Genomic DNA, 18,728 nt, shown 5'->3' on the forward strand with positions numbered 1-18,728 from the left:
GCAAAATTAAGAATCAGAATATGCCTTTCTTTAAAAAGAAAATGGAATTTTCTTTGAAAACAAGAACTGAACTTTAGCTGGAGTTTCACTGGTGGGATGAGTTGCAATGCAGGCTCCAGGCCTTAGAGCTGCCAAATATTCTATCACTCCAAAGCCAGGTTTTCCTCTGGCTCTTATTTCCAGATTTTCTTCCTCTCATTTATATTTATGGATATGTATACACACATTCATTTATATTCATTTAGTATTTTACAGAGCCCCACTTGAAATGGGCACTAAGTGAAGTCTAAAATCTAATATTAGGGACTTTCTCTTGAACGCCATATGGATTGTTTCCATATATTTGTTATTTTTCTCATTGTTGGTAAGTTATTAGCTCCATAGACACCTGATTCTCATTTCCCTCTATACAAAGTTTCCAACACAGGGCTGGAAATGGTGAGTCACAGATGAATAGACTTGAGAAGGTTATGGAGAGCAGCTCTGCAGGCTCATCAGCCTGACCCACGGGACAATGGTTTTGGCACAGACTTTACTCTTCACACTTATGAACTCCCAAATGCCCAAAGCCCTGTGAAGTTTATAAGAATTCAGTATCAAAACTGAATCTTCAGTTTTCTGAGAAGTTCGTTGTCAATGAGATAAAATATTTCTCAAAAAAACCCTGATGTGGCATACTTCATTTTAATAACCCTATGAAAAGCCTGAAAGAGGCATGCAGCGTTTCTTCTGTTTATAAATAGCTGAAAGATTCACTGATCATTTAACATAATTTACTAAAAAACACACCTCAAATCCTGCCTTTTTGCTATGGCTGTAAGACCTGTTCAGACACCTCTCTGCTGAACAAAGGCAGGCAGTGTACATGGAGCAGTTAGGGTTTTTAGTGATTCACATCTGTCTAAACCCTGAAATCACCTTTTTATGGTGGTGCTTCTCTGGCAGCTGTTGCAACTCCCGGCTTTGATGTCTTTTCCTTTTACTTTCTGCCAGCACTGTCCTGTCAGCTGAAGTGACTCCTGGTTTTGGTGTTTAAGTCCTTTTTCTCACGTTAAGGAATCAGTTTGAGCTAAAAGCTTGGAGTTGTGACTCCCCAGAAGGACACCCTGCACTCTTGATGGAGAGCTACAACATGAACTACAACAGCTGGGAGTAGACACACTGACAACAGATTGCATTCTTTAATTTCTTTTCTGTTACTTTTACACATGGAAAAATGCTTCCCTACAACATGCACTGGTCACCATAGAAACACAGTGTTTCTGGTCCTGGAAGTGGATGATTTTTATTCTGGAAATGGGTGGAAGAGGGTATTTCCACACCCTTAAAGAGCTATGTTCTTCCTCCCCTCCCTCCCCTGCTCCTCCCTTTCTACAAAACTTTTGGGAACTCTTGAGTGGAATAGCAGGTAATGGTGTTTTTTGTTTGTTTTTCCCTTTCTTTGCCCAATTTCAGTAGCCTGGAAGGTAAGCAGATATCTACAAGCCATTGAATAGGCATTACTGATTTGAAACCTGATGGCCAAACTGAAGAATGAGGCAAGGAAATGGAAATCTCTGTTCCAGCTTTGCTAGGTGTTCTCAGGCAGGTCAGACTGTACTTCCTATTTCCATGTGTTAAAGGAGTGAAAATAAGACAGATCTATTCCACAAGTCTACTCTGAAGCTTTATTTACTTCAAGTCTTCTGACAACAAACAATGCATAGAGGGGAAGATTTTTTTTTCCCTGCCTGTTTGCTCTTTGCTAGATTTTGGGAAGGAAATTCCAAATTTGCCTTCTTCTTCTTGTTCCAAGCCTTGCTTACAGTAGGAAAGTTTATTCCATAAACCTATGTAGGCCTAGTTGCACTAGCAGGAGTTATTACTGTGAGGGAAGACACAGCAGTGTGCTAGCACAGCCAGTGTAAATTCCCAGCAACATGATAAACCATCAGGTCAAAATTGTGCAGGGGCAGCTCCTCTGCACCACTGGGCCCTACCACCATGGCCTTGTTGGGTCAAAAAAATCAGAAAGAATAATATCCCTTCCACAGCTGTGCTAATGAAACTTCAAAGGGCAGAACACAACTTAAGCAAGGACTACGGTATTCTTTCTGTTGCTGTGGCTCTGGGGATTTTGGGTGTGAAGAGGTGTGGTCCCTGATTGACAGGACATGGCAAAACCCTTGAGCACAGACACTGTTGTACCAGCCAAACCTGTGGATTTTGGTTGTGGGGCAAGGTGGGGCTGAAGTAGGCTGCACTGGTGAAATCTCAGTTTTAGCAATACCGTCTGCATCCTCATTAGAAATGATTCTGCAGTGCAGCTATCTCAGACAGGCACTTACAAGACAGAGATGGCTTTGCTCAGGTGGTGGCAGAAGGGAGCTTTTTGGTACACAAAATGTGTTATCAGATTAATGTATATATTCTTTCTTTTTAACCTTCCCAGTCTGTTGCTGGAAGGCTGCTGTTGCAAGTCACAGCTGGGCAGGTAACCATCTGTTAATGAATAATCCTCAGTATTGGCATTGATCTGGTCCCTATTTTGCAATGTAATGCCATCTCCTGAGTGGGCTTGCTTGGAGCTCCCTCTTGTTGCTATACCATACTTTTAATTCACTCCTGAAGAGAAAGAGAAGGGAAACATCTGAGTGATAAATCAGATCTAGTTACAAGCAACACTGGATCAACTCCTCTGAAGGTGCTCTTCAATGCTTGCTGATTACACCAGGGATCATCTCCAAGGGTCAGGCACTTTGTAAACTCTTCACTCCCCATGGTTTAGGGAGAGTCTCTCCCTACGTGGCACTCCCTTCTACCCACAGAGACATTAATGATTAACAATGATAACAGCTCTGCTTACTTAGAAAACTAAAATATCCCAAAGTCAAGTAAATCACAGTCCCTGTTAAAGCTTGTTCCCAATTCACCCTCCCGCTTCAGCCCAGCCCTGGAAGTTCTCCTCTGCCAGGCAAAACCTTCATGAGAGGAGAGCAAAGATGAAAGTCTGTGCTCCTCTCACTGTTGTCTTGGCTCTGGCTCTGAGCAGTGACTGTGCAAGGATGGTAAGTGATTCTTCTGTTTCCGAGTGGTGGATCAGCTGTGTGATGCTTGGCAGGCTGGATGAGTGAAGCCACTGAACAGACCCAGCGAAAGAGAGATTCAAACTAACACAAAAGGGATTTGCCAGATGAAGGCTGACAGCAGTGCTCACTAAGTGGGGGGCCTGTGGAGTGACTGGTACTATACATTTCTCTGTTTAAAGCAATTGCTTACCTCCATGCCTTGCTGTAGAAGAGGAATGGGAGGGGATGAAGTACCACAAAAAATTGAAATCCTTAAAAAATGTATCTCAGATATGTGTTGACACAAGCAGGTACCTGCAGTAGCATGGAGGGAGAGTGCTCCACTGCCAGACATTACTGCTGTCTGATAACTGAACAGGCCAGCTAAGGTGGCTATCTTGTTCTTTCCAGACTTCTCCCTGATTCTGTGCCAAAGCCCTCAGCCTTTTTGCATCATGTGCCCTGTGTCTTTTTTTGGGGGTATGTCTGCCAAGCACATGAAGCACTGCTGAGCAGGCTGTGATGGTTTGAATTTGCTAGTTTGCTTAAACACCACCATGGCCTGTCATCCACCATGGACTAGCAGGGCAGCAAATATCCTGGAGCCTCAGCATTGTCACCTTATGATCAGCCTTATTTCACTAGCTAGGTTAAAACTAGATCAGATATACTTAAACAGTGCTGTAATGCTAACCATCTGAGAAAATTACAAAAGTATGTCCTCAGATATTACATGTGGGGGAAGAGAGGAATGCTCATATTCAAGGAAAGGATCACCCCTGGCTGAAGCCATTGCAGACTGCTCAGTAGTGGCAGAGTCTGTGTAAAGTGCAAAAACTGTTCTTTCCTCAGAACTGTCCAAGCTCTCTGTGTATATCTTAGCAACAGCTTTTTCTTAACTCTCTTTTTTATGTTCCCTGTCCAGTTCTATGTTCTATGTGCTGCTTCTTCCACTGCTTTTGTGATATTTTTATTTTGCAACAGTTCAATTGCCAGCACCTTTGGTGGCAGCAGCACTTTATGTGTATTACTATTTTTTAATTATTTCCTGTGGCTTAAAAGCAGCTCAGCCTAGTGCCCTTTGCTTGCTGATTGGCAAACTCAAATACAGTTAGAATTTGCTTTTGTAACTAACGCCCTGGGGGATAGAGCTAAATAGCAGGAAAAGGCAAATGTTGGGATATTATTTGTAACTGTGAACTTGCCCCAGAGAGAGCATGTATGCTTCCCATTGAGAGAAATAGGTGATGTGTCCCTTGGCAACAGAAAGGCAAAATGGAGCAAAACTTTGGCCTTTGTTGTAGTGTACTGGGTTTTCCTGGTTGAGCAGAGACCTTTCCAGAATCAACATGTATCTACCCTCTTTCACCAGACTGTGCCCCACTAAAAATCATAACCAAATAATAAGATTTTCTCAGAAGCTTTGGGAGAAACACCATTTCAGGGCACCCTGGAAAGTACGTTTTTACCAGTAGTATGGTTCCCAGAGTGAATTTGTGTCTCCAATCCACATTCTCTTTTTCTCTTTATAGCACCACAAATCTGGGGCAGGAAGAGGCTCAAAGCATGGGTTCACTCGCCCACAAGGTACAAATTCAAATCCAGTAGGTTTCATGACAGTAAGAATGGTCTGCCTGTCTGTATCCGCGCTGTGCAAGTTGGTAGGAAGCCTGTCTTTGTTTCAACATGAATAAGGATTATAAAATGGTTATGCCAATATTAATTTCTGTGTAGAGGGGAATCTGAGATTAGCTCAGGAATCTCAGGTAGTTTTTCTTCAGGTGCAGATTAATGGAAAGGTGCTGATGGGATTTTAGTTTGTCTGAGCTGGCATGGCTTTACATTAGTTCACAAGGTGGATTGGCTGAAGATGTGCAACAACCTTTAATCAGAGCTACAGCTGCCCTGTAACTTTCAGGCACATAAACTCTTTGTATGTACAGGTTCAATTCTACCCTGGCCCTTGATCTCTTTGTGGGAGAAGGGTTTGAGTCACATGCAGCTTTCTGGGTTGCAGTTGTTCTGGTTTCACCCCAATGATCAGACATCCTGGCTGTGGGCAAGCATTGCAGCTTCCCTTTTTAAAGCTTTTACCATCCTGTGCTTTTGCCCTTAAAGATTCCATGCATTGGGCCACTAGTGGTGTCTTTAAAGGTTATAACCGTCTTCAGCAGCCTTTGGGATGCAATATATCTTCTGAATGGGGATGCATTTTCACAAATCTCCTGCCTGCTTATACTCAGAGGTATCAGACAGAAAAAGCTGATATCAGAACATTTGCTTAATTAGTTCAGAGAATGAAAACTGGGATTGACAAGGGGATGGCAGAGGGGATGGCAGTGGCTATTTCACATTGATAGAGAAGGAGGCAGTTAGGGCAGATGGAGTAACCATAATTCCAACTGATTAAGAAAGGGTTGCACCACAGGGATGGATTATTTTTTCTGTAATGCTAATAATAACTGACCTCAGCAGCTCTTTGAGATGTCTGGGCTCATGAGAGTCAACAGTTATTGTAAGAGTGTGCAGGAGCCCTAGCCAGCATGGGAGAGGTGAGCCCAGGACAAGGAGCAGTCGTACATTGTCTCTGAGAAATCGAAATGTGCAGTGCTGCCAGTTTGGTTGAATGCCCCATTTCTCTCTTACGGCAGTGGTTGGCTTCCCATTCAAACTTTGGGATTTCAAAACAGATTGCTTTTAGTTTAATGGTGAAATGAGCTCTGACAGTTTTTCATTGTCTTTTTTGTCTTCAGCCTCTCTCATTCTCAAGACTCATCTTGAAGGATTTTTTCTAATAGACACCCACTAGCCTTCTTTAAACTCCCACTGCCATCACTGATGTGGCAAATATAAAACTTGCCCTTTTTAGACACTGGTCCCATCAGTTTCTCCCCACATGTAAGGAATCTGCTTATCCCAAAGGGAAGGTGGCATGATCAAAATTATCTCTCTACCCCCAACCTTTAAAACCTTCTTCCTCCTGACTGTTTCTATTTCAGTTTGTACTGTCTGGTTCCTTAATTATTTTAAAAAGATATTACAATGTGATATAGAGCCTGAAAGGATAAAACTTCAGAAATTATTTTAATATGCAATTACAATACTACATAATTAGAAATGATAATTGCAATTAATGAATATAATTGGCATTTGCTGTACCAGAAATTGCAGTATATTTTGAACTGAAATGATCTGAGATCTTTGTTCCACTGCAGAGTCCATTAATCTTTGTTGATTCAGTCATTATGTAGGATTTTAAGCCACTTTTTATGCACTAGACGTTGCAGAGACATAGAGTACAGGGTACAGCTGAAAAACTTCCAGATATCTATCTTCATAATTTCATATAATAATATATAATATAATTTGTGGGTTGGTTTTCAGCTGCATTATGAGTTTTTTATATTTGTATTTCAGTGTTTACAGAGGATGGACATTTATGCAAATTTCCTTTTCGGTTCGGTGGAAGGCTCTATCACACATGTTTATCAAATATATTTTCCAGAAAGAAATGGTAAGTTGACGTTGCTCATAAATGAAAACAGCATTCAAATGAAAACGTCATCCTTTTAGTGCTTTAATCTTGCTTTTGGAATAATTAACATGAGCTTGATGTTGTGCCCAAGGAGACTGGTGCAGTTCTGCTGATAGTCATGGCCCTTGGGTCAGGATTTGTGATCAGGGGAGGGGAGTCTTGGCACTGGGTTTCCAGGGCCACAGGAAGCTCAGGAACTGCAGAAATGTTTCCTTGCTGCCCTTCCCATTGGAACTGCAACTTACATGGGTGACAAGATCTTGGAAAGAAAAAAAACCACCTGACAGAAACCCTCTCCTGAGGGAGCGAGGAGAGATACAGACACCTGCAAGAGAGGACACTTGGTTAAGGGACTGTTTGATTTGTGCAGGCTGCTCTGCAGCAGAGACCATCTGATTTTTGAGCAAAGCTGTTTTCTCCCCACCCCCATATCTCTAATTTCTATTCAGATTGGCACCAGAACCCCTTTGGACAGAGCAATACTAAGAAGTGAGGTATTACTCCTGTTTGTTGGGTAATGATTTATTCTACTAGTGTGTTTAAGGCCAGGTCTCCTTCTTTTGGGCAAAGGTTACACTTTTACTTTTGCAGAAGCTGTTAGAAGTATTCATGATTCATTTTTGGGGTAGGGGCAGTCAGGTGGGAACCCTACTGAATTAAAGCACTGAATAAAAACATAAACTTTGCAGACAAACTCATATGATAGACATATATTAACTGAAATCAAAGGCAACAAAACAGAGACTATGTGGGTACCAGTGAAAAATTATGCTCAATTGAGTCATGTGAAAGGCAAACACTTGCATGTTTTTAGGGTGGAGATAATATTTTAGAGTTTATTTTACTCGCCCAGGCAGGGCAGAACTCTCATTTTTTATACTGGACTGTCTAACTTTTTCATGATCTGTTGGTGTCTTTCTGATGACACATCTGTTTCAAGTGTAAGTGCTGGTGAAATGTAAACAACACAACACAAACCTGCTTGCACAAATAGACACTGAACTTCAGGCTAGAAAACCACTTCAGAATGCCACCAGTATCCACAGATACAACCTAGGTAAGAAAAGTCTCCCGGAAACAAGAATTTGAGACTATCTTAACTAAAGAAAGGGAACTGAAATAATTTTCCATTTTGAACCCTCTCTTTGATGAGCTGTAGCCCCAAAGAGTTTGACCTTTGGACCCACCTAATTTCATGCAATGCTTAAGGAGGATCCTGCTAATACATGGCACTGTGTATTTGTTTTTAGCCAGTTAGGCCACAGAAATGGAAAAACCTGTGACTGGATGGGGTCCAAGGTTAGAGCACACTTTAGACCTTGAACAACTTGCTCTTATGCTTCCGACTTTTAAAAAGCCATTTACAAGCGGGGAGATGAGGAGGAGGACAGCTGGAGCTGTTTGGTTTTGACAGAACATTTCACCCTGTGGGTGACCTTCTGACCAGTGTTTGCTCATCACTCATAAGCTAAAAGCAACTTAATGTGTGACTTCAGGCACAGAGATGCTGGGAAAAGAGCCCTGAATAGCAGTTGGGAAACCTGCTCTGTGCATTTTTGTGTGACTTGGCACCAGCCCAGGCTGGACTTACACTCAGTAACTGATCCCAGGGGAGCTGGTGGGCAGCAGGTGAGGGCAAGGCTTGTGCTCTTCCTGCTCCTGCCTCCTGCCAGCTGCTAGTAAGGGAGGATGGGAGGCTGGGTCCAAACTGCCTCTTGGGGGGGAATGCAAGGAGACCAAACCAGGAGAGACTGACTTATGCACTTAAGTTCATGTCCTCAGTCCTCAAGTCATATTTTAAGTCAGGACAACAGGCAGGACTTTTCAGTGCAGGCCAAACCCCTCTCCAACTGGTTTTAATTTTATGTTTTCTCATACTACATTAGACACAGATACTGTGTTTTAACATAAATCTGCTTCTGACCACAGAAAGCTCTCCTACTTTTTTTCACAGAAACAAACAAGTGGTATCTTTATAAATATTTATCAAAAACACAAGAAAGAAGACAAAATAATTGCAGTATTTAAATAACAGGCTTCCTTTAACAACATCCTGTACTGAATTTCCCCTTAATCATCATCTGTTTTCACAGATAAATTACTATTTAGTGGCCTATTACCATGCCTTACTTGGTATCTTACTAAAGATATAGTGTAAATTTTCCTTTTGTGCTGAGGAGAAAAAAACCCAGCTGGAATTGCTACTGAATTTCATTGGGACTTCCAGAAAAACAAAGCAGTGTAGGGACAGACAAAATGGGGGTGCAATGAACACTCATGAGAGCAAAAGGGGAGGGTGGTCTGAACTGGACCAAGCTGTGGCTGCAGGGAAGCTGCCAGCACCCTGTCCCTGTGTCCCAGGTGGGATGGGTTCCTCTGAGATCCTCCTCGAGGGGAATGGCAGGAGTAGACCTTGCCTGAGATTTTGGCTATAAATTGGCAGATGTTGCCTCACACCTTGCAGAAGGCTTATCCTGTTCTTGAGTTCTGGATGGGCAGGTCCCCTGTGCAAGGGTGAGCTCAGGTCTGTGTACGAAGGGCATGATTTTACCATCTTCCCTGGAAACAAGAAGATAACTTTTGCTGCTTTGGCCACAGACTGGAAACAGTGCAGAGGAGGGTTTTTTGGCCAGCTGGATGACAAGCTGGGGAGTTTATGACAGTCCTGGAAAGGAGAAGTACATGTGGGTTGAGCTGGGAGGTGTCAAGCATCAGGCTCTGAATTTTCCTGGAGCTGATGGTGGCTGGTCTGGTGTTGTCAGACAAAGTCTGACCACCTCTCCAGGTCAAGACAACACCTAGAAAGGTCTCAGGCAACCTCCAAGTCTCAAACATAGTGACAGCACCAGGTGTGATGGCAGAGCTCTTTCTTTCCTCCTGTCTGCCTCTGGCCTGGGGCTTTGCTTGTTCTCCAAAACATCCTATTGTTATGCTCCTGATGGGCAAAACAGCCTACTTTCCATTTATCCTGCCTGCCAGTTAGGCCTCATCTGTGACACACCGTTTTGTGTGTCCATTCTCATGTTGTTTACCATGCGTGGATTTAAAATGTTATTTAAATCAATCCCTCGTAGTGGACTTTCCTGGTGTACTTAGTTCAGTATCTGTGTCTTTATGTTTTCACTTTCATGTTAACAATTTTACATGACAGGCTGATGTAAAGACATTTGCTATCCCATGAATTTTGAGCGTGGGCGCATTTGCAAACAGCACAAAGAAATAATGAGGCCATTGGGTTGGTTTGGCTGCTGGAGGTAACATCCCACAAGACTGAAAAGTCAACACATTTTTGGTAAGCCTCCAATCAAGGAAAACCTTTTTAAAAGATAAAGAGGGGAGACAAGTGAAATAACTTTGGGGATGGGCTGAGGTTCTCCCAGACAGTGAGAGATCTGTGGTGTAAAATATAAAAGGTTTATGTGACTGTGCAAGAAGCTTGGCACCAAGGAGGCAGTTTGGCATCACAGCAGAGAACTAACCTTGTTGTAGTCACTGCAAGGCGATAAGAAGAACTGGCTGTGGAGAGCATTGAGTGGGAGGACCAGTGGTTTTTGGAGAGCTGGTAGAAGAAGCCTCTGTCAGGGTCTCTGAGAATGAAAAACCTTTTAACATGGAAAAATTTGAGATTCCTTTTTTGCTTAGAATTTGGCTGCTGCTGGACAGGGACACAGTCAGTGCTGAGGACACTTTTAACTCATTACTCATCTTCATCCTCATGCATATTAGACCACCCTTTAAAAAAAGCACAATCCACTTCCCACCAAAGGAACACTGAGGAATTTCCATCAACTCCCAGCAGTTGCATGAGCCTTAATTCCCGTGAGAGAACAGCAGCCTCTCTAGGTTTGTGCCAAATTAACCTTCACCAGGCTACCAAGCACCTCTTTTAGTACACCTTATATAATGAAGGTCACCCAACTTAATATGCATGGCTTATTCAGATGCTGCATAGGATTTATGCATTTTAAATACCACATAGCATCTAATTAAGAAGGAATGTAGGGCAGTTAAAATGTAGACACATGCTACAATAAAATTTCAAGCTAACTTGTGACATCCTAGGGGGAAAAATTTGATCACACAACTGCTCAAGGTATGACAAACCCATGCATAATGAAAATAGATCATCAAGCACAGTAAATAAACTCTAGTTTCTTCTAATGCCATGTAGCTGATATCTATTGTTCTGCATTAGAACTGGTCAGGGAGGATGTTTTGGTGGGTGGTACATTGGGACAGGATGTGAACCTCCAAGGTCAGCCTCAGTTCAGTCATGTGCTCCCTGTGGGGCCTTGGGGAAGCCTACAAATCTGCTTCTGCAAATGGGGAAGAGCAGTTCAGTGCTCCTTGGAGTGCTCTGAGCCACAGAGATAACAGGCTGAGATAACAAGCCACCAGTGAGGGCGTGCAGGACCCAATCTCCTGCTCTGAAATAAGGAGAGGTTTTATCTGTGCGTTTGGAAATCACCGCCATGCCAGTTATTTCCTCATTTCGTCTTGCAACTTCCAAAATAAGAATGCTTTAAAGGAACTGAGCATGAAAAGGGTGAAATATGTTTGTCACTGAAAGGCAGGGAAAAGTCCCTCTGTGGACACTCTCCTGCCTCCACAGATTATTACAGTAACTGTCAGGCATCAAAAATGGGCTGGGTCCTGTTTTGCTTGTTTTGTAACAAGTAAAGAAGACATGATTTACTTGCTTTGGTTTTGTGTTTTATTTCTGCCTTTCATTTTCTAATCACAGAAATAGAAGGAATGTTGTGTTTTTCTGGAGGATTCATTGAAAAATCCCAGGTCCTGCATTTCTCATTTTTAATCTGTTTTTAATTCGAGACAAGTGGAGCAGAGCTGCTTTAACTAAAGAAAGCGTATTTTTTCCTGTGCTCTTAAGAGAATCTGAATGAAACTGATGCTAATTAGAAAAAAACAAGCATGAATTTCCAGGCTGCCAGAGTGTGAAGGCCCTGTAGTTTCAGTGCAAACACTCAGGTTGTTTAAAGCTGCACTAAGCTGCACCTTTGATTCTTTTCAGGTGTTCAACAACACATAATTTTGACCGAGACAGGCGCTGGGGACACTGTGCTTTGCTGCCCAGAGATCATTCAGGTAAGGCCAGCCTTTGCTGAGCTGCTCCAGATTCCTGGTTCCTACCTTGCCACCTGCAGGAAGGAGGGACAGTGCCTCAGCACTTTTATTTGTGTGCACAGAGCAAGCCTTCACATCAGCTGTTTCCATAATCTCTCTGTGACGCTGCTCAACCATAGCATTAGACTGTGAGTATCACACAGTCTTTAATTCACTCTATGTTGACTAACTCGAAATCATGGAGAGAAATTATGGTAATGCCAGCATGGAAATCTGAACTCCTGCTGGAACCAATCACAAAGGTGATCATCTTCTCCTCCCTCATGGCTTGGATGTGCCTTTTAGCTTTTCATTTATTAAGGAAAGGATTTTCCATCTGTTTGGCCAGTTAATTTTTCAGAAGGCACAGGAACATTTGACACAATGTAAAACACACAGCCATCACTTCCAGCTGTCCTTTCTTGAGATCTCATGGGAAAGAGCAGATCTCAAACCCAGACTTCCTTGAGCTTTGGGCTGTGTCAGAGAAGACAAGAGGCCAGACATGTTCATTGCAGGAGTCCTGAGGGATAATGAAAGGATTACTTAGTTGAACAGCTCTGTGGCTTCATGTGGTCACTGTACTCCAGTGCTACAATTACCTCATTGCGAAAGTCTGATAAAAGGGGAAGTCAAGGTCTGTGGCAAAGTCTCCTTTATATATAAAAGTCACTTCAATTGATACACTGGGCAGAAGTTCCTCTGGGAACATGCATCCCTGTCCTCAGCAGTCCCTCAGTGACTGGTCTTTGCTTATCTCTGTCTCCCCAGCTCCATTCATGAGCTAGATGATGGGGAATCTCATTTTATGAGGAATATACATATATATAATTCTCATTTCATACAGCCACAGAGCGGCTTGAAAAATTGGGCATCGCACTGTTCCAGCTTGATGCCCCTGAGGTTTTTTTTTGGATCTGGGTCTAAATGCTGATCATGTTCCTCTTTTTGCCATCTCACTATTTTCAAATGTGACCTGTCTTATTTAGTCTGCAGGATATGACCAATACCCTTAGATATTCACTTCCCCCTTTCAAACAAAGGGCATTTTCCACCATGCCCTTCCAGGGAGTTCTCCACAGTGTCAGGAGCCTTATTGCCAAGCTGATTGCAATCTACCAGAGCACTTGAAAAGCCAAGTTAGCTGAATCATGCTGACAGTCTAAAATTAAGCAGTGCACAGCATCACCTTTTTAAACTTAACTACTTTATTTTCCAGCCTGGCTTTAAAACAGATTAACAGTAGATCAGAAGCAAGCGACCTAAGCCCAGATGAAGCAGCAATGTTTGTAATGCAAGTGTGTCAGACATGAACATAGACTTCATGGGCAGTTCCTGCTTACAAGAGTCAGGTTATGAGGGCTGCACTCAGTTATTCATGAGTGGCTTCTCAGAGCTTAAAATGTTGGTAGCTGTGACTTGTGACTGCTTTAATCCTCCAGTGAAACACTCACTGTGATGGTGACAGCTGGCTGACTCAAGGAAACTCTTACAGGTGCTGAAAGAGCTCTCCAAGCCTAGTGTTATAAATCTGGGGGTGCCTTGTGCCACCTCTGTCCCTCTGTCTGCCCATCACCATTATCCTGACAGATATCTGGCTGCCTGCATGCCTTTTTGGCTTCCTGGCTCATTTTTCCTGTTACCCACAACAATGTTGGATAAGGTGGGCTGGAACAAGACAGCTACCCTCTCTGCCTGCCAGGGTATCTCTGTCAATGCACCCTAACATCAGTGAGGGCTTTTCCTGGCTACTGACTTTCCTCCAGGAAAAAAAAAAAAAAAAAAGAGTTATATGGAATAGATCACCGCTGGCTGTTGCAAAATAAAAGAATATCCGCTATTTCTGGAAGCATTTAGAATTTTTAAAAATTAAATGAAAAGTTTTTGGCTGCTATTTTATTTATAAACATAAGTCTACTTAGTTTTTTTTTTAAGCGGCAAGGACTGTGTTTGGACTTGGAAAATGTTTAACAGATCAGTAGCCATAGCTTAAAGAGAAAAGGTTTATAGTGAGGTTGAAAGGAAAAGCAACATAGTGAATGAAGGGAATTTCAAGCAAAAGGAGGAAAGTTTGCCTGCTGTGGAAGACAGCTGGGAAGAAATAAGCCATCAAACTGAACAATGCAGAGCTTTAAAATGTGTAAAATAAAATGATTTTTAAAATCCACTAAAGTGTTAAATCTTTAGGTAAATTTTTCTTGAAAAACAAGATAAAATGGAATTTCAGGGAGAGAGTATCCTTTGGCCATGAGAGGTTGGTGAGCAGTGGCATGGAGAAGGATCTTCTTTAGAGCAAAGTTTGAAGCACAAACTCTCTCCAGGCCAAGACTACCACATGTAAGTGACAAGTCAACTTCCAAATGTTGGAGGTGCTTACAAATCAATGTTAAGCAAGTGTTGGAGGCTTTGATCCAGAAAAATGTATCTCCCATATTCAAGTGAAAATTTAACCAAGAAGCCTTTAGCTTTAGGATGAATGAAACTTGGGTATGAAGTTTGTCTCCACCAATGAGGGAGGTGTTAGTACTGCACACACATGGACCAGCTGGGCTGTGCATGCATAGCTCACATGTATCTACACATATCCATAAATGTGCAATGCCCCTATAGGTGGGACTTCCAGATCTTGGGCAGTCTGGCAGGACTACTGCTCTAAATGTCTGGAAATCTTGGACAAATGACCAAAATCCCAGGAAGACCCAGACATGGGGAAAGAAGTGCCAGAGAGTATTTTTAAGATGCCTCTGGACTGATACAGAAAGTAGAGTGGTGTAGGCTGTGGAGGCAGAAGGAAGAGGCATCATCCCAGGAGGAGATCTGAGGAAGAAGGTGGGTGGCAGAAACAGAATATTTTGTCGCAGGAGCTTTAGATGATGCTGAGAAGGCATGGAGTTGGCTCTACCCAGTTAAAGGGTAGTTAGTGGTGGGCAGGATTCCCTGCTGGGAACTGTGATGTGTCCATATGCTCATGAGCAGAAGTTGTTCCTGGACTCCAGGAAAGATGTGGAGCAACACAGAACATGCCTGGAAGCTCAGACTGGAGTGGTGGGTGGGAGGTAGTGAAGGCCAGATTGAGAAAGAAAGGAATGAGTGGAAGTGCTTTTTGCACATTTAACAAGGGTACAAAAAATTTCTTCAGCATTTGTCACAGCAGAAGATGGCTTGGAGATCAGGTCATGGTTTGGATGTAGTGGAAATAGGAAAGACATGATTTTCCTTTGAGGAAACATTACGCCACTAGATGTTTCATAACTATCAACAGCAGGAAGAGTAGGAATGTCACTGACTTTACTTGCTTTCCCTTGATGTTATCCTGGATTGAAACTACCAGTGAATACACCCAGACCTACTATCTGATAGGAATTACACCACTCTTTTCTGAAGTAAATATTTTGATCCTTGCAGGGGAACCTCAGATTTACACTGCTGTAACAAACTTCAGGATGTACCTTTTGTGCTTCCCTTCAGCCCCGTTTGTGTACATCTGTGCCTCTGTATGTTGCATCCCATGCTCAGGACACATTCTCTGGCTGAAGAATTGAGTATTGGATTGAGTAATTCTGGAGCTGGCCTAGCAGAGTTTGACAGGCATTAAAAGAGATTTGAATGCAATCAAGCTGTTGGGCCAGCTCTGGAGCAGGTGTAAACATGCTGCTGGTTAACTTCTGGGGAGATACATTCTGCCTGAAATCAGAACACTGCCTGACCAGCAGGACGCTTACTACTTTTGCACTGCACGTTGCCAAGTAAATCTTCTATTGCAGATGTTGTCCTGGCACATACCTCCTCTCCCACCACATTTTCCCATCATTTAGAAAATTCCTTAGTAAGTGGAGATATGCCAGACTGGTCCAGTTCTATTCTTTCTTGGCCTGATTTACTTGGATGTGCTTTGTGGTTTGCTTTATAATTTTCCCTTGGCTCCAGCTGTCCACTAGTTTAAGACATTATCCAAAATCCCACAGCAAATCCGTCTGCCGAGGGTTGTCCTTTGCGCAGTTTGAAGGAGATGCCTGATCCCGGTGGTGGATGTGGCAATGCAAAGGCTGCGGGGCAGGAAGGCGGGCAGAGGCAGAATTCAGCCTTCCTCCCTCCCTCCCCACGGTAAAGGCACAGCTCCATCTTGTGGGCACCTGACCCATCTTCTTCCTCACCACAGTGCCAGCTCTGGCCACTTCAGGAATGCCTGGACCTACTCCTTTGGACAACTTAGGGGAGAACCTTTTCTCTTAAGGTTTACTGAGATGAACCTTCTCTGGGGGGAGAAGGTTCAGCTCAGTGATTTGCCATATAGCTTTTAAAAGATGGATAAATACAGCAGTTTTGCAGCTGAAAATAAACCCACTGTCCATTGGTTGGATAAACTCTGTTCTGGGTTAATAGATGGTATTAAACCCACCATGCATTGAACCAAAACAGTTCATGGAGCCAAAGGGATAAAGCATGACTTATACCTTGTTCTCATTAGCAACTTCTTATGTGGCCTCTCTAGATCACTGTGCAGACAACCCCTGCCAAAATGGAGGGACCTGTTCTCTCACTCACAGCCATAGGATGTACCACTGTACCTGTCCTGAGGAATTCACGGGCGAGGACTGTCACCTGAGTAAGTATCTTCTTCCACAAGTGTTACAACATGAAATATGAGCAGTAAGTAGAGCTCATTAATGTTTGCTTAATGAAAAGGTAGTGCTGTTGTGATGGGAGAGACCACTGCAGCATAAATGTTTGTGTGGGTGGATTTCCAACTGGTTATGATAGACAATCCATTCCTGACAGGACAACTGAAAATAGCTTGACTGTACAATTATAAATCCAAGTATGCTCTGAGCATGGGAAACTCAAAAAGCCTCTTCTCCTTCCTTTGCTGTTTTTAAGATTTAAATATCCCTTACATGTCCGGAAATTACTACTATCTAGTAGGCAGGGCACAGAGACATGGAAAAGCAGCACAATTTCAGGTGATGCCTTATCCCTTATGTATATGCACATATGGGTCTATTATGACTTTTCCTGTGATGTCAGCTTTGTACCTGGGCAGCTGCTCCACCTTCAGGGCAGTCATTGTCAAAGGAGTAGAGTTGGGCCAAAAGGCTGTGCTTCTGTTATTTTTGCACTCTTATGGTGTTGTCACTCCCAATTTGCAGCACATCAAACAAAGAATTTGGCTTTTACACCAAGAATTTTCAGTTGTGCTTGCTGATGTTTAATGAAGGCTTTTCAGAGAATTGTAGAATAGTTTATGTTGAAAAAGACCATTAAGGTCATTGAGTTCAATCTTGAACCCAGCACTGCCAAGTCCACCAATAGCCCATGTTCCTTGCAGCCCTAGACTTCTCTCCTGACAATAAACAAAGCAGCTTTTTCAGTCCTGGTGCTTCACTGTCTCTAGCACAGCACATCATCAGTAGATGATGTGTTAAAGTGGGACAGACACAAGTACATACCATTATTTGACTTTTGTGTTTGCTGAATGAACTTCTGGGAGGGCTCCAGCAATGGTGGTGCTGTCCTGCTCACAGGGCTTTAGGAGAAAGCCACCCCTGTCTCGAGGGTCCTGGAGCTGCTGCTCTAGTAGTGGCTCAGTGCATCCACGCTATGGAGGCTGGCTTGCTTGAGAAGCACTAACAAACACAGATCTGCTCCACAGGAAAAAAGGGATGAGCAGGCAATGATGGAGATTGTGGTGCCATTTCTTGCAAGAAATTACATCTGAAAGCTTGTGTTGTTTGTAAAACTTCGTTCCAGGGAAATGTTTTGACAACAGCCTCTACGAGTTCTTTGATGTGGGTGTGAGCTGGTCAAGAGTCCAACAAGGAGTGGTGGAGCAGTGCATGTGTGTGAACGGCCAGACCGAATGTGAGAGTGTGGAGCACAAAAGTAAGGCACTGTTTCATGTCACAGCTGTGGGTCTGCATGGAGTGAAGGACAGTGGGAGTGTCAAAGCCTGAGTGGTGTTACACACCCTAATGCTGCCCTTGCAGCTCCCACACCCTCTTTAAAAGACAATATCTTAGCTTTCCTTTCTGAGTGTGGGCAGTTATACTAGACCAGAAAATCCCTTCAATGTGTTCATCCTCATTTGAGGAAGCAGCTTTATATATTATGATGAATTTTAGGGACACACCTCAGTGTTTTCTTTGAGAGGGACGAAACCCTGATCTGCAGCATGTAAGAATATGCAACAGGCTGTATAGTGGAAATGGTAAAGTTTTTTCTCCAAAACTGTACCATGCCTGAGAGGCACACCCTGCACACTGACAATCACTTCATCTTGCTGCTTCCCCTCTTTGTTTCTTCCCAAGCTGTGTCACTCTTGAACTGCCAGCACGTAAACTTTACCTGTCTCCAGCCTCCCATAATGCCTGCCTCAACCCCAGAGTCCCCATGGTTTTTGGCCCATTCCTGATGGGGGTGATGCTTAGGTTCTGAAGCCTCCTCCTTGTTTTGGGGCTGCCAGGACCCAACACACTGGCCAGCCAGCACAGGACATGCACTTTGGGTTGTCACCTATCTGATGAAGCCAGCACAGCCCCTTTTCATTTGGGAGGAAAGATGCTGGGAAACAAACCATGTGCCTCACCTATATATGTGCTCTGGTGTGGCTGTTCTGTTACTCAGTCTGGCTGACTTTTACCCTGCCCAGATTCTCAAGTAAGTTACTATACAAATAAGTTTCATAAAAGTCCTTTGAAACATGTAGGCGTTTTTATTCCCACCTTATGTAACTGGAAACTAAAGTATGGAGAGTCAGTGGCTTTCTGGGACATTGGGAGTCCATGGGAGAGTTGGGAAATTTGATAGGACTTAATAGTTCCCAATCACAGACCTTAAATCTGTGAGCTCCCTACTAGATATGTTATTATAAATTTTAATATAGCTCAGTGGCAAGCCTGGAATTGGCAGAGTGCTCCATAGAGAAGGAAATGTTAACACCATCACCACTAGTAATAATAATTACCACCCCCATTTTACCTATTGTTCATTGATAATATCTTTCAATAGCTGACATTATCCAATAG

The 18,728-nt window shown here is 43.1% G+C and overlaps 1 protein-coding gene across 2 annotated transcripts in view; it reads left to right on the forward strand.

Moving 5' to 3' along the window:
• The first annotated feature begins 2,861 nt into the window (after positions 1–2,861).
• HGFAC (HGF activator) overlaps positions 2,862–18,728 on the forward strand; it is a 40,884-nt gene continuing 25,017 nt past the window's right edge. For both annotated transcript variants that reach the window (XM_085059703.1, XM_085059704.1), the window contains exons 1-6: positions 2,862–3,047; positions 4,580–4,634; positions 6,465–6,561; positions 11,615–11,688; positions 16,199–16,312; positions 17,455–17,586. In XM_085059703.1, the coding sequence (XP_084915829.1) occupies positions 2,982–3,047; positions 4,580–4,634; positions 6,465–6,561; positions 11,615–11,688; positions 16,199–16,312; positions 17,455–17,586 (538 nt within the window). In that variant the 5' untranslated portion in view covers positions 2,862–2,981. The remainder of the gene's footprint in view (positions 3,048–4,579; positions 4,635–6,464; positions 6,562–11,614; positions 11,689–16,198; positions 16,313–17,454; positions 17,587–18,728) is intronic.

Source organism: Lichenostomus cassidix, chromosome 4 (genome assembly GCF_008360975.1).
Source record: "Lichenostomus cassidix isolate B80296 chromosome 4, HeHo_3.0, whole genome shotgun sequence".
NCBI lineage: Eukaryota > Metazoa > Chordata > Aves > Passeriformes > Meliphagidae > Lichenostomus > Lichenostomus cassidix.